Consider the following 13214-nt stretch of genomic DNA (forward strand, 5'->3'; position numbering starts at 1 on the left):
ATAAAAACACATCTTAAGAGTATTTAGAGGTTTAATGTTATACAGAATATTCCAGGGATCATTTTGTACACATAAAGGAAAAGAAGCACAAAATCCCAATGGTGTTTCCTTTGTATTTCCCATAGAGACTTCACAGGAAGATGCAAGGGATTAGTTATAAGTAACTGCTGTTAAAGGCAAAACAAAATGCTCGCTAGTTTTACAAAGGGATTATGGAAAAATACAAAATTATAAAAGCAAAGTGCTAACTTGTACTACTGTACAACAAAAGACAACATGTTATAATAAAAATAAGTGTGCAGTATATGGCATTGTGCGATACAGTACTTTACAGTTATGGCAAATATAGGAAAGATAAATTTAAACACTACAACAAAAAAAAAATGGTTAACCATGCTGAACAATTGAGAAAATTTTACAATAAAAGCATATGAAATACAACACGTAATACAAAACTACATTAACATAACCCTTCAAATAATTTCATGGCTAGGCAGCAACAACAGAGGCAGAAATATTCACGCCTATGGGTAAGAAAAACATGACCAAAAAAAAAAAAAAAAGTCATTGAAATAAACGGCTGACAAGGTCTGCTGATGATGGCCTTTCCAATTGCGTCATACTAAATAAACGGACTAATCACAAGCACTGCAAGTATACTAAAAAAAAAAAAAAAAAAAAAAAAAAAAATAATAATAATAATAATAATGGCGTCACAGAATACTGTAGCATTTATACGTGTTTTCAGTTTATTTTATTTGACAAACACATTTTAGCAGCAGGTAAAATCATTTATTGGGAACTAATATTTCACAGTATGTAACGACAGGTGCAAACAATGATTCAGAAGTAAAATTATGAAAGTTACACAAATTGTACACAAATCTCAGAGCAGAAGAAACTGCAGTGGATAATAAACGATTGTGCAACAGATTTTAGGGTCATTTTTGCAACGTTTTTGTTTACAATTTAATCAAACCTGTTAATCGATGAGATGTACTGTATGTAAACACACTGTTACCATTAACCTATCACCTCCAGCGATTCATTATTCTTTTGTAAACTATGTGGGATCTGTAACAAAATACCTGGCAAAGCTTTTCGCTCATTTTAATACTGCTGGTGAAAACTGATTTGATGAAAATGGATTCTAAAACCCCAACAGGAAAAAAAAACAATCCTGCTATTTCACCGTGAGGATCATAAAACTGAACTTTACTCAGATTCTCCTATGTATCAGGGAAACACTTTACATCCTGTTGCACTGAGGAAAAACGTTCTCCATAATGGCAGCATCTTAAAATGCTCAGTCCTGGAAGGCCAAACTAAGGTAATAAATTCCCTTGTACAGCTTAAAAAAGGCATGGGACTAGAAATGACCAGACTAAGATGTGGCTTTATGCCATCTTAGTGGGACGGAGGCATTGGGGATCAGTCATCTAACCTCTACAGTCAATGGCTACTCTGTTAAAACGGCCCCATGGCTGAGCTTTCTCTAATTGATGTTGCAGCAGCTCAAGTAACTGATGGTTTTACCCTCTCCAGGCATCGGGGCAGTGTCACTGTTATCCAGCTTGTTCTGCTTCGCCTCTCGAATGAGCTCGCAGGCCAGGTCGAGAAAAAGTTTCTCAACGTTGTCAGACTCTTTGGCTGACGTCTCCAGGTACAGCATGCTCTGAGCCTCGGCAAAGTCTTCAGCCCTCTGCCTGAGGACCTCTCTCTTCTCTGCCAGATCTATTTTGTTACCTATGAAACATACAATGTCCATCTTTCAACAACAGGGGAAAAAACAAAACAAAAACAAACCACAAGTCTGGCTTGGTGCAGTCTGACTAAACAGTGGTGGGTGTTTAATGAGACAGATGAGAATGGGGAGGGATATGTGCATGCGAGCATGTGTGGGATGCATTTGAGATGACTGTGCGTTCTCAAAATGACAAGAATAAAAATAAATAAATCTCACCAAACAATGCTGATGACAAAGATAAGCTTATGAGTTATTCAAGTACAAAACAAAGTTCTTACCGACTAATATAGTCACCACTTGGTTGTTGGCATACTGCTCGATCTCCCTCAGCCACTCTGGAAGGCACCTGAAGGAGTCCTCACAGGTAATGTCATACGTAAGAATGAGGGCGTTGGCACTACGGTAATAACTCTGAGTAATGGAGCGAAATCGCTCCTGTCCAGCTGTGTCCCATATTTGTAGCTGGAAAACATAATATTGTCAAGAATATAGGCAACTGTCCAAACTGCTACAAAACATAAATGCAAACAAAAATGTAACACTGGCGTACCTTGACCTTCTCCCCTTTGATTTCCACAGTCTTAATCATGAAATCTACTCCAATAGTAGCCCCTTGTCCAGGTGGGAAAAGGCCCTACAATTACAAGCAAAACTTATAATTTAACACTTCTGTACTGTGTAATTCAATAGCTACAGACTCAGACACACAGACAGCATACAAACCTGAGTAAAGCGCCGGACGAGACATGTCTTCCCAACTCCAGCATTTCCTATCAGAACTATTTTGAACAGGTAGTCATAATCTTCCATGCTCATACTAAACTAGAAAAAAAAAGACAGGGAGAAAAGAAAGAGGTGAAGAGCTAACGCTATAACTGTAAAATTGCTAACATTTGTCTCTATGTGCTCCAAGCTAGAGGGATAAAGTCATGAGACACACACACCAAAGATGCTGATGTCACTAAAAACTGTTGTGTAACCATCAGGGCTCAGACAACAAGTAAAATTTGAGCTGAATAAGCTTGGGTGAGTAAGCTATGCCCTTCAGTGTGTGATCTGAATTCATATTGTGCTCATTAGCAGAATTATACCCGACACTAATTGCACTGAAAAAAATGTAGCACAGAGACATTTCCTTTTTACTTCCTATAATCCCATTTCCACAGAAAACAACTGGGCCTACCTATCAAATGACAAAACTATTAGGCTTTGTAGCTTCTCTGTAAATGCACAAACTGGTGCACCAGTTAAGCACCCAGACTCTTTTATAAAGCTATGGTGTTATACGTGTAGAATGTGGCTTGTTATTTTCTTGCTGAAGTAAGAAAGATACTCCCTGACCAAAGAAAAAAAAAAGTGTAATGGCAGATACTGGACCAAAGCCTCTAAGTATTATTGAGAATCACGGTATGCTGGCTGATCCTCGTCCAGTTTAGGCCAAAAGTCACGGGACTTATGACTTCAAAGATAATTTAAAATTTGATTTGCCTGACCAAAGAACAGCTTTCCACTTTGCCTCAGTAAATGAAAGTTTTCCTGAGCCCATGCATGTAACCATATCACCATCATTCAATGCTAACCTTGCCCCTCAAGATTATCTGAATCTTACTTTTCCACTATGCTGCAGATGATAGCATTTTAAAGCTATCTGCAACTTTAATCGTTTTTAACAATTTGCCACTTGAAAGCTTCTCTGAGATGTTTCCTTATACCAGCTGGCCATGGTACCTTTTCACTAAAATAGCTGTGAAATGTTCCACTAGTTTGTCCAGTCTCATTTCAATGGAATAGTTTTGATCACTGTAGGAAACTGCATTTTTGGTATATGACATGTGTTTCAGACAGTGCACTTAAGAAAACCGCAAACAATTCTGTTTCACTCCTCCACTAGATCTCATTTTAGATATCTTCTATTTTCTTTCCTTTCTTTTTAGCTCCAGTTTTTGGGGCCGTGCATCACTTGCATGGAGACATGGAGATTCAAACAATACAGCCTGCACAAAGCACAAAACGCAAAGATGCAAGAGTTACTTTGTTCGATGCCCACACAACAGGGCGTGATGCGAAATGTATGTAAACAATGATAATATAGCACAATTTTAAATTCTGCAGTGCGTTTCTATGTGTGCCCTTACGCTAGAATGGAGAACCGGGCCTTTACGTGCGGAGAAACTGAACATATCGCCCTAAAAACAACATTTTAAGGAAACAAACTGTTGCTTGCAGGAAGATGCGAATCTCTGGGTGACAATGCTGGTACAGAGAAGCAGATTTTGAAGGAATAATTTAACCCTTTCTTGCAGTGATTTGAAACACTTCTTTCCGTGTCGCAATCACATCTTCACCAACATCTTATGTCCTGAAAGGCAAGAAAAAACCTGCAGCATCCCGCACATTTCGTAATCTGAAGTAGCTTTACACTTCTGGCTAATTATCCTTCATTTTTGATCTGAGTTGAAAGCCATTCGGTGGAAGCTAGCAACAGTAGCAACTAGCGGCTACAGCGTGTGATTCTGGCCATTTTATCTGCAGATGCAGCAAGGAAAAAAAAATCAAAGTCTGCCCTCCGCACCGAGTCAAGAGATAATTCACACTTACCAAAAACACGGGGATATCCCCGGACTTAGAACTACTTGGCATGCATAGGTCACCTCTTCAAATGGGCAAAGCCGCTGCTGGGCAGGGCATAATTCCTCTGGCTGTGTGTATCCTCAGGAGCTCAGCAGCAGCAGCCCGTCTGATAGAGAGACGAGGAGGGAGGGGGAGGCCTGCCCTCAATGATGTCATCAGTTCACATGCAAAGTAACGCGTTACATGTAATCGGTGCATTCAGAAAAGTACTCCATCAATAACAAGCTTAAGTGTGTCTTTCCCCAGTGAAGCTTCAAACATTCAAACGGATGCAGACATCTGTGGGCTGGAAAGGAAAGCATTTGTCTATTTTTCCACTGGTTGTTCTGGGTGGATGCAGCAGAATTCCTAGGAAAGAAACTCGGTGGGAATTTTAGATATTAATATTTTTGATCTCTCTCTCTCTCTCTCTCTCTCTCTCTCTCTCTCTCTCATTTTTGTATTTTATGGAAGATAAAAATTGAAAGTTAAAAAGTTACATGCTGCAATTTTGTTCCATTCTACAGAGCTTCTAGTATTTATACTATGTGGAACACTGCAGTTTTATAGATTATAATTCTAACAGGAAAACTCACACAGAGCAATGATAAACAAAAGAGATGTGAAAGTGCAAAGCTACAAAGTTTTGCAGTTTCTACAACATTACTATATTAATAACATGTGTCCTCCAATATTTCCTCAGTTATTAACTTAAGCTGAATACAGACTATGTTGTTTTTTTTTATTGTTAATTTTTTTCTCTTTTGTTTTTCTAATTCCATTAATCTGATTTCCCACTAGGATATATTTTATGATATTTCTATATATGGTACTAATGTACACATTAATGTAGTAAATATTTTAAATCAAGCGGACTGAATTGTAATATTAACTATCTGGCACATTTTATTTACAAAGATTTTGGCCTACTGTGACTCATAGGCTCTTTTGTTGCTAGGAGACAAATAATGCGGAACTCAAGCGCTTGCCGTTGGTTGCGCCCGGACCAGTAGTTCGGTTGCACGCTGTGCCCTTGACTTCCTACGAGAGGTGATAGCCGATGAATAGTAGTAGCAGGCATCTCGGAAATTATTAAATAAGGTCTGAACTAAGGGGCACATTTCTCGCCATGGGCTTTATTCCAGAAGAGGGGAAGTCTCTGCCTCCTCCGGGGCTCGTGAACAGGAATTCGCTGTGGCTGGCGGGTGTAGGCTGGGTCTCCGCCGTGCTGCACAACGCTATCAACCACAGGCCGCCAGTGAAATCAGGTTAGCATTTTAGCTGTCTTTCAGACTGGTGCACGAACGGACGCTTTCCTTTTAAGCATATGAAACACTTAATTTTTTAAAAAGAAATCAGAGTATTTAGTAAATAAATGATCTCTCAGATTAGTAACTGGTTGCGAGCTGCCCACAGTGGTTGCAGTGTGTTTACCGTTCATGTAGCATTAAAATAGGGTTAAATATCAAAAACATAGTTAAGAAATTTGGACACCATAAAAACAAGATCTTTCATTATCCAGCACATGACATAGAGGATAATTAAAATTAAGTTTTAAATTGGAACAAAAATACATGCATAATTTCCTTAGGGATTAACAAAATAAACAAAACTGAAAACTAAAAGTTCGTTTGTTAATTTTTTAAAGAAGTCTAACGTTAAATGTTGTCGTTATTGTTTCTCCCTATCTGAAAAAGAAAGTAGTATTAGCACTGGTTGTGCCACATTGGGTTTTGTTTTGTTTCCTGTCGTCTTTGTTTTGGTAATATCTAGCTATGAAGTGTTGATATAAAATGCGCTGTTAAAAAGCTAAGTGCAGTAAGCTAAAGTGTAAGCCTCCACCTATTAATTCAATTTGTTTTTATTTGCATTTTTTGCGATCCTTTTTTTTTTTTAAAGAGAAAACCTTATAATGTGCAAGCTTTTGGTTCCGCATAACCACAGTAAGATTTTATTATTGTGCTTTGAAGTATCTTGCAAATATATCTACTTTAGTTTGCTGTATGCTAGTTGTATGTGATCAATAAATGTTGCATCATTTTCCGTGTTTTCTCTTTAAGGTGTTCATCGACAGTTGCTGCTGGCAACCATTGGCTGGTTCATTGGCTACCATGTTACCAAATATGAAAATTACACTTATGCTAGACTCGATCGAGACATGAATGAGTATATCAAACTCCACCCGGACAAATTTGTACCAAAGGGTAAGTTCATTTTTATGTGTCTTTGCTCTAACAGAAGACACAAGAGCCCAACACTACCTCTTCTTTATTGTATGAGACCCTTGGGTTTTTTTTGTTTTTTTCATTGAAAAAAGAGCTTTTAAACTAACATTCACAAACTCACACTTAAGTGTATGCATCAGAAGGCAAGTTGGGATTCAGTTTCTTGCCCAAGGATGTTTTGACATTCAGATCTGAAGAATCAGGGATCAAACCACAAACCTCCCGATTAGTAGTACAGCCGCAGCCAATGCAGAATTGGTGCTTTGTGAGTGGCTGGCACCATTCACCGTTCATTAGCTGATACAACTCCCGTGATTTTCTTTCAAATGAAATAAATACCACCTTCTGCAAGTGACACTACATAATAATGGATTTTCATACATATCCTTGTTTTCAAAAAACACCTACACGGAGCAGGCTCAGCTCCACACAGGTGGAAATTACGTTTATGCACACACCACTTTAGATTCTTTTTTGTTTGTTTGTTGTCATTGGATGATCTGAAATCCTGTGTAGTGTAGTTGTGAAATAATTTCTTTAGCATTTAAATATGTAATATGTACCCTGTTCCAAATTCAAATCCCAGATTGTCTAAAGGCGAGAAAAATAATGCTGTATCTTTATTATGTGTATCTACATAATTGAAATGTGTTCAAAAATGTTCAAAGCCTGAGAAATCCATAATCTTATTTCTAATATTTCAGTCACCTGTCAGTGGCAAATCAACCTTATATTTGATGGCCACCTTGTAACAGTAATGTTACAAGGTGGTGTAACAGTAATGTTACAAGGTGATTCAAATTTATTGCAAATTAAATAAATGTAACAAAAAGTAAAGATTACCTCATCTGTGAAAATGACTTCTTTCTGAGTCACATCAGCTTTTCGGTAGCATTGGTGCTATTAGTTACGGTTCCCATGATCCCACGCTACTTTCCAGTGCCATCAAACTAGGCCTGATGTTATTGTTTTGAATAAGAAATCCCTCGGGGGAAGAAATCAGACTGTGCATTGAAGTGCTGTAGGACATTAACTCTGATTAAATCTTATGAATCGTTGGGTCATGTATGTTTGTAATCAAAATGTTGCTTTTGGTTTCTTTTATCTTACCAGAGCAAAAGACCTTTGCTGAGATTGTTGAGCCTTTCCATCCTGTGCGCTAAGCATCAGTGGCTGCAGAGAGAGGAAACAGTCACAGTTGCCGCCTGTGTTGAGCAGCCTTTTTGTGAGAGCATTCTGTCATAAATTGTTTGAAATATAGATATGTAAATAAAAAGAATAAACTCCACTCACAAACTCAATTTTGTGACTGACTTTATTAGTGTAAACAAAAAGTTGAATCCTTTACAAGCTTAGGAAACTTATATTCTTTAAAAAGTCATATCTTTCTTGTGCTGTTTGTTTATATAAAAGGGATCATTACAAAAGCAAATTAAGAGACACAATTGAGTAATTTTGACAATGCATATTTATTCCTTATTCATTAGGTTAGAAGTCTGGGGTCACTGAATGTAAACATTTCAGACATTTGCGATGTTTGGGTGTCTTAGATGACTCTCTTAAAAACAGATGTCCACATATCTTAGGTTTTGTGACTAATTTGCTACCCCAATAATGTCCATGTATTTCTCAGTGAGAGTCTGTGTCTTCTTGGTGAGGTCACTCATCACAGAAAACAGTCCTCTCACGTGGAAGTGGAAGAGGACTTCAGGATCTGTGTCCAAGAGAGGCTCCAGGGTCTTGTTCAGTGCAGTGTTGTTTTTGGCCTTGTGATCGTCCAGGGGTATTAGGCCGCTCTCCACTGTGGTCCGTATGGCTTTGAGCATCAAGTAGTTGCCGTACAGGTCTTTGCAGGTCTCTTCTGCAGCTTCACAGTCCCAAACCTCGTCTGAGGGCATGTCTCGCAGCAGGCTTGGCAGAAGAATGGTCTGCTCCATTTCACTGACGGCTGAGCTGTATCGTCTCAGAGTCAGGAACAGGCTGTTTCTCTTGAATTTGGCATCGGCAGACTGCATGGTTCCCGCTGGATGTGGCCGGCTGTTTACTTGCTGTGGTGGCAAACAAGTGGAAGCAGTGTGCACTGCAGTGCTGTGAGATGTGAGTTTATATGATGAACCAAGGTGGGTTGAACAGTGCAGTTGTGTAACTGCATCATCCGATACATTTAGAAAGAGGCCGAGTGTTATGTCGAGTCAAACCCTTATCTTTATTTGATTTACACCACCCAGTTCAAAATAGTCTGGCCAGTGTGTACTGAAATGAACCTGCTAATGCTCTGTGTGGTTAATGATTAATGTTGAAAGTATAAAGGAATGTCATGCTTTGATTTCCAAGTACAAATGAGTTTATGAACATACTATAGGCCCGAAATAAAGAACCCTGGATTATTCTGGTGTGGTTTTGAAGGCTGTTTTAGAGGCTTTAATCATTGCTTTTCTGTTTCTTTCCCAATAGTTTCTGTGAAATACAAAGACTAATAAATCTTAAAAACAAAATCTAGCTTTCTGTTGATTTAAAATGAAGGAGCGCAAGAAGAAATTGTTCTGGTAGGGCCTGGTTCCCCTTAGAAACTGCATGAATGCTAATTATATTCCACAGATTCTGGGTTTTTCCTGCTCAAGTGGAACTGAAAGCTTTGCAGCCAGTCGGCAGAACTGATCGGAAAAAAAGCCATGTGCTGCCTGAACGTGTTTTGGTTCTCTCACAAAGATAAATCAGTGTTGAAAGCATACTATAACTTTAGGTTGTCAGGTGGGATTAAAAAAAAAGAATACTCTTTTTAATAAATAATAATCAGGATATTCAAATAATCAGCGTTTGGCTTTCTTTTCATTTTATTTAGAAATGTGAGTGATACAACAGCTGGCGTTGCTGAACTACACCATCAGTCTCACCACAATAACATGCACTAGTCCTTCATCTTGTTCTCACAAGCTGGCATCCTTGAGCTGGTTCAGTTGTCAAGCAGTTAAACTGAAACAATATCTCTAAATGCTGCATCTTATTAAATAACAAACTGTGCTTTGTTTCCTCAGTTTTTAGCTTTTCTAATCTATATATCTTATTTTTATCTATTTTCCTAATTCTCTATTTGAAGCTGGTTGACACAACAATGTGGTAAACTTTGCATGTTACTCTTAAAGTTACATCATTGATTAAAGGAAATTATTGCAGGTTTTGCAGAATGGAATCTGTCACGTGTAAGGGGTTATTAAAAATAAACAGATATATTGATTTTAAGGCAACCTTAATCGCAAAATATTTTAAAACATATTTTCTGTACATAATCACAAATATTTTAGTGTAGTCCATTAGTGTTTTTAACCAATAATGGACTTTTCTTATAGATTTTACAAACTCGTCAACACAAAACTACCAACAGTCCCCGCGAGTGTTGTAGACTACACTGTAAATACCCCAATACTCTATGTATCCTGTAACTATTCAGAAACTGACCGTTCAGTTTAAGAGTCTTTAGAATCATTAATCAGAAATTAGCTCCTGATGAATTAAATAAAAGTGATTCGTTTAACCTTACTTTGCATAATCTGCTGGGCCCATGATGAGACCCTAAAAGCAGTTTTACTTTCTTTTTTTTTCACCAAGCCTCGCCACAATTGTTAAAGTGTTTAAATTTTTTTTTTAAAAAGTAAACTGTACAATGAATCTGAGGGCACATACAGGTTAAAAGAGGAGAGGAAATTATCTGCTTCATTCTGTTGCTTCATTCTGCGTGTTATCTGGTGATATGCAGAGAGATATTTGTGTGGTCCTGCTCTGTCAGTTTGGGTGTTTGCAGTCTGAGGTGGGACTCGGTGCATCGTCAAGTGCGTACAGTCTTTAAAGTCAGGGTGATGTCAGTCCTTCGGCTTGTTGTTTACTGACTCAGTTCAGAGCTTTCCTCCGTTGACCCTTGACAATAATTTCCAAGACATGAGTTAAATCCATCATCTTAGTGAGCATATCCATGATGTCAGGGTGCTCCCTTGCTCCACTGATGAACTCTTCCAGCGTCAGCTCACCTGAGAGAGAGAAGTGGCACTCTGTGCATTTAAAGCTGCGATTTTATGGAAACAAATCACAAAGCAGAACATTTCACAACTATCAGAATGTTTACTCATGCTTTGTATTCATTTCACTCTGGTCATGGTGACAAAAGCCTTTTATCACTGGTTTAATTCTTGATACACTTTATACACAATCATGCGTTTGTTACCTTCTCCGTTGACATCAATCTTCTCATATATAAGATTCACAATGTCTTCTGGAGGGATGTCGTAGCTTCTGGTGATGTCTTGAATGGCCTAAAAGAGATGAAAGAAGATATTTAAACAAAGCTGTAAGTGCCAATGATCTAGCCAATAGATGTAACATTTTAGCATACTGATTATATTACACCTTCTTACAGCCTATACTTCCATACACTGAAAGCTGAAATGCATTCTGCTTTTGGTAAGACAAAGATCATGATTTGATTTGACTGTTGAAAAGTGTTGTTATTATTATTATTGGTAACAAGATGTAATGTAAACAGGGTGATCATTGTATGGCTTTAGTCAGGAGTTAAGAATCAGCCAAATTGAAAACAGAGGTTAATTAGGAAGCTGTTGGATTTAGGTGCTGTGGCTACTTATGTGCGCTTCCAGAGTTAATCTTCAGGGCACCATTCAGAGAATTCTGAGAAGCTCACTACTTTGGATGCAGAAATCTGATTAGGAAAAATTCAGAGAAGACATACTCTACCTTAAATATAGTTTCCAGTTCATCCTTGTCAATTTTTCCATTTCCATCCTGATCAAAGAGCTTGAAGTACCACTTTAGCTTCTGATTTATTTCTCCTTTCAGTAATAAACTAATGCCTGCAATATATTCAACAAAGTCTATATAGCCATCCTGTAAAATAAAAAAAGACACACAAAGGGAAAGGAGAGTAAATCTCACATCATTTACTGAAAAAAACAAAACTTGTTTACTTCAAAGAATAATGACCAAAATTCTGAATTAAATAATTAAGTATTTTATCTTTGTAAACAAGGGCTACAAGTGCAGCTAATTTCAAAGGAAGCTATATCAGATATTTAGAGACACTAAATTTAATACTTATAACTTTCTATCCTTTAAGTTGGAACAAACTAAATGATTCAGAGTATAAAATGTTTTTTCTTTTGAACTCTTGTAGAAAAGCAAATCAGAGATCTTCATAATAACTGATGCATTCTACAGTATTATATACTGATAAAGACACCATTGAACTATTTGCAAAACTGGTCCCCCCTGATCTGCATTACTCTATACTTCTGTTTGCTACATTTTTTGCAAAGTTTCCTGGTATTCTTCATGTGTTTCTTCCACCCAGTTCATATCCTCCAATAGTAAATGTTTTCATACCCCATCCATGTCAAAGGTGACGAAGACCTGGTCCACATAGCTGCTGGCCTCCTCTGTCATACCATTCATTTCAAGCATTGTCTTCAGCTCAAAGAGCGTGATGAGCCCCGAAGGAGATTCCCTCATGAACTTTGTGTACCAGTGGTGCATGTCCTCCTCCAGGATATCATCCAGGTTGGAGCCGTGGGCACCCATTTTCACTCCAGATGATTGGGACTTTTGTCCAGAAACCTGTAGAGAGCTGCTGATCAAAGTGAATCCACAGAAGAAAGTGTAGCACCTACTCTGAGCTCTGAGTAACAACAACCTCCTTAAGCTTTACATCTTGAGGCAGCTAAAAGGAGACATAACCCTTTAATAGGATAACCAGAGAATCTTGCTAAAACGTCAGGGCAAAGTGTGTGCTCTTTGATTGAACTAGTTTCCATTGGCACAAAGGAACTTCCTGCAGGGGTCACTTTCAGAGAAAAGCATAACTTTCGGAGAATGGTTTTGTTTTTGGTTCGTTAAGCCATTTGACACCCATCTATGAATAATTCAAATATTTAAAAAAGCACCAAATACTAGGGATGAACCCATGTTGTGTCTACACATATCAGAAAATTTAGCAAAAAACAATTTGAAATTGTATCTTTAGGCAATCTGTTACTAAAAGCCTATAATAAAATTATATGGTATCTATCTTGTCATCTAAAGATCTGGAAACCCTTATCCATGCCTTTATTTCCTTACGTCTTGATTATTAACTCTCTTTATTTAGGTGTCTGTCAGTCAAGCCCGTCCTGTCCCAAAGTTTGGTATTATTTATGCCAAATATGTATGCATATGAACGTAAGTTTTCCTGACTCCTAATAACTTTGATTTTTGGATTTTCTCCTGCAAGTCATGAATAATTAAATCTTGTCATTTCTATGGTTTCTGCCACCCCAGTGTTTGACGCTTATAGGCTAACTGTGCTTGCGTTTCTAACAATGGCGAGCGAAAAGGAGCTGCCTTTGCCCAGACTGATATTTTTAATCACCAGTCAGCTAGACTTCTTCAAGCGTAAGTTTGATAATGATGCATTTTCCATGTGAATTTAATCTCAGCATGATCTGAGTTTTTAAGAATACAGAAAAATGTTGCACACACATTACACGTGTTCTTCGAGCACTGTTGATCTGTCACTGAACTCTGTGACTGGTCTCTGACCTACCATGAAGTAAAAAAACAAAACAAGGCTATCAAAGCTCAGCGTGCTTGTT

General features: G+C 37.9%; 4 protein-coding genes across 5 annotated transcripts; 1 reads left to right on the forward strand and 3 right to left on the reverse strand.

The window, feature by feature from the left end:
* Window positions 1–13: 13 nt before the first annotated feature.
* Window positions 14–4502, reverse strand: rab30 (RAB30, member RAS oncogene family). Of its 2 annotated transcripts, none has more exons than XM_031751289.2 (5): window positions 4346–4502; window positions 2471–2569; window positions 2298–2381; window positions 2026–2209; window positions 14–1746 (listed from the first exon to the last, which is right to left on the reverse strand). In XM_031751289.2, exons 1-5 carry the CDS (start codon window positions 4385–4387, stop codon window positions 1496–1498), a joined length of 660 nt encoding a protein of 219 aa, XP_031607149.1. In that variant the 5' UTR covers window positions 4388–4502; the 3' UTR covers window positions 14–1495. The 2 variants fall into 2 exon arrangements, with proteins under 2 accessions (XP_031607149.1, XP_031607150.1); XM_031751290.2 differs by having other exon boundaries at window positions 2471–2564; window positions 4346–4493.
* Window positions 4503–5354: 852 nt separating this feature from the next.
* Window positions 5355–7883, forward strand: ndufc2 (NADH:ubiquinone oxidoreductase subunit C2). The gene is made up of 3 exons (XM_031751277.2): window positions 5355–5625; window positions 6418–6561; window positions 7696–7883. The coding sequence occupies exons 1-3, from the start codon at window positions 5487–5489 to the stop codon at window positions 7743–7745; spliced, it is 333 nt and encodes a 110-aa protein (XP_031607137.2). The 5' UTR covers window positions 5355–5486; the 3' UTR covers window positions 7746–7883.
* Window positions 7880–8741, reverse strand: LOC116329276 (thyroid hormone responsive). Its single transcript, XM_031751276.2, has one exon. The coding sequence runs from the start codon at window positions 8595–8597 to the stop codon at window positions 8178–8180; it is 420 nt and encodes a 139-aa protein (XP_031607136.1). The 5' UTR covers window positions 8598–8741; the 3' UTR covers window positions 7880–8177.
* Window positions 8742–9312: 571 nt separating this feature from the next.
* On the reverse strand, window positions 9313–12165 carry guca1c (guanylate cyclase activator 1C). Its single transcript, XM_031751263.2, has 4 exons — window positions 11971–12165; window positions 11326–11475; window positions 10799–10886; window positions 9313–10604 (listed from the first exon to the last, which is right to left on the reverse strand). The coding sequence occupies exons 1-4, from the start codon at window positions 12163–12165 to the stop codon at window positions 10468–10470; spliced, it is 570 nt and encodes a 189-aa protein (XP_031607123.2). The 3' UTR covers window positions 9313–10467.
* Between the last annotated feature and the right edge of the window lie 1049 nt (window positions 12166–13214).

This window comes from Oreochromis aureus, linkage group 14 (assembly GCF_013358895.1).
Source record: "Oreochromis aureus strain Israel breed Guangdong linkage group 14, ZZ_aureus, whole genome shotgun sequence".
NCBI classification, from domain to species: domain Eukaryota; kingdom Metazoa; phylum Chordata; class Actinopteri; order Cichliformes; family Cichlidae; genus Oreochromis; species Oreochromis aureus.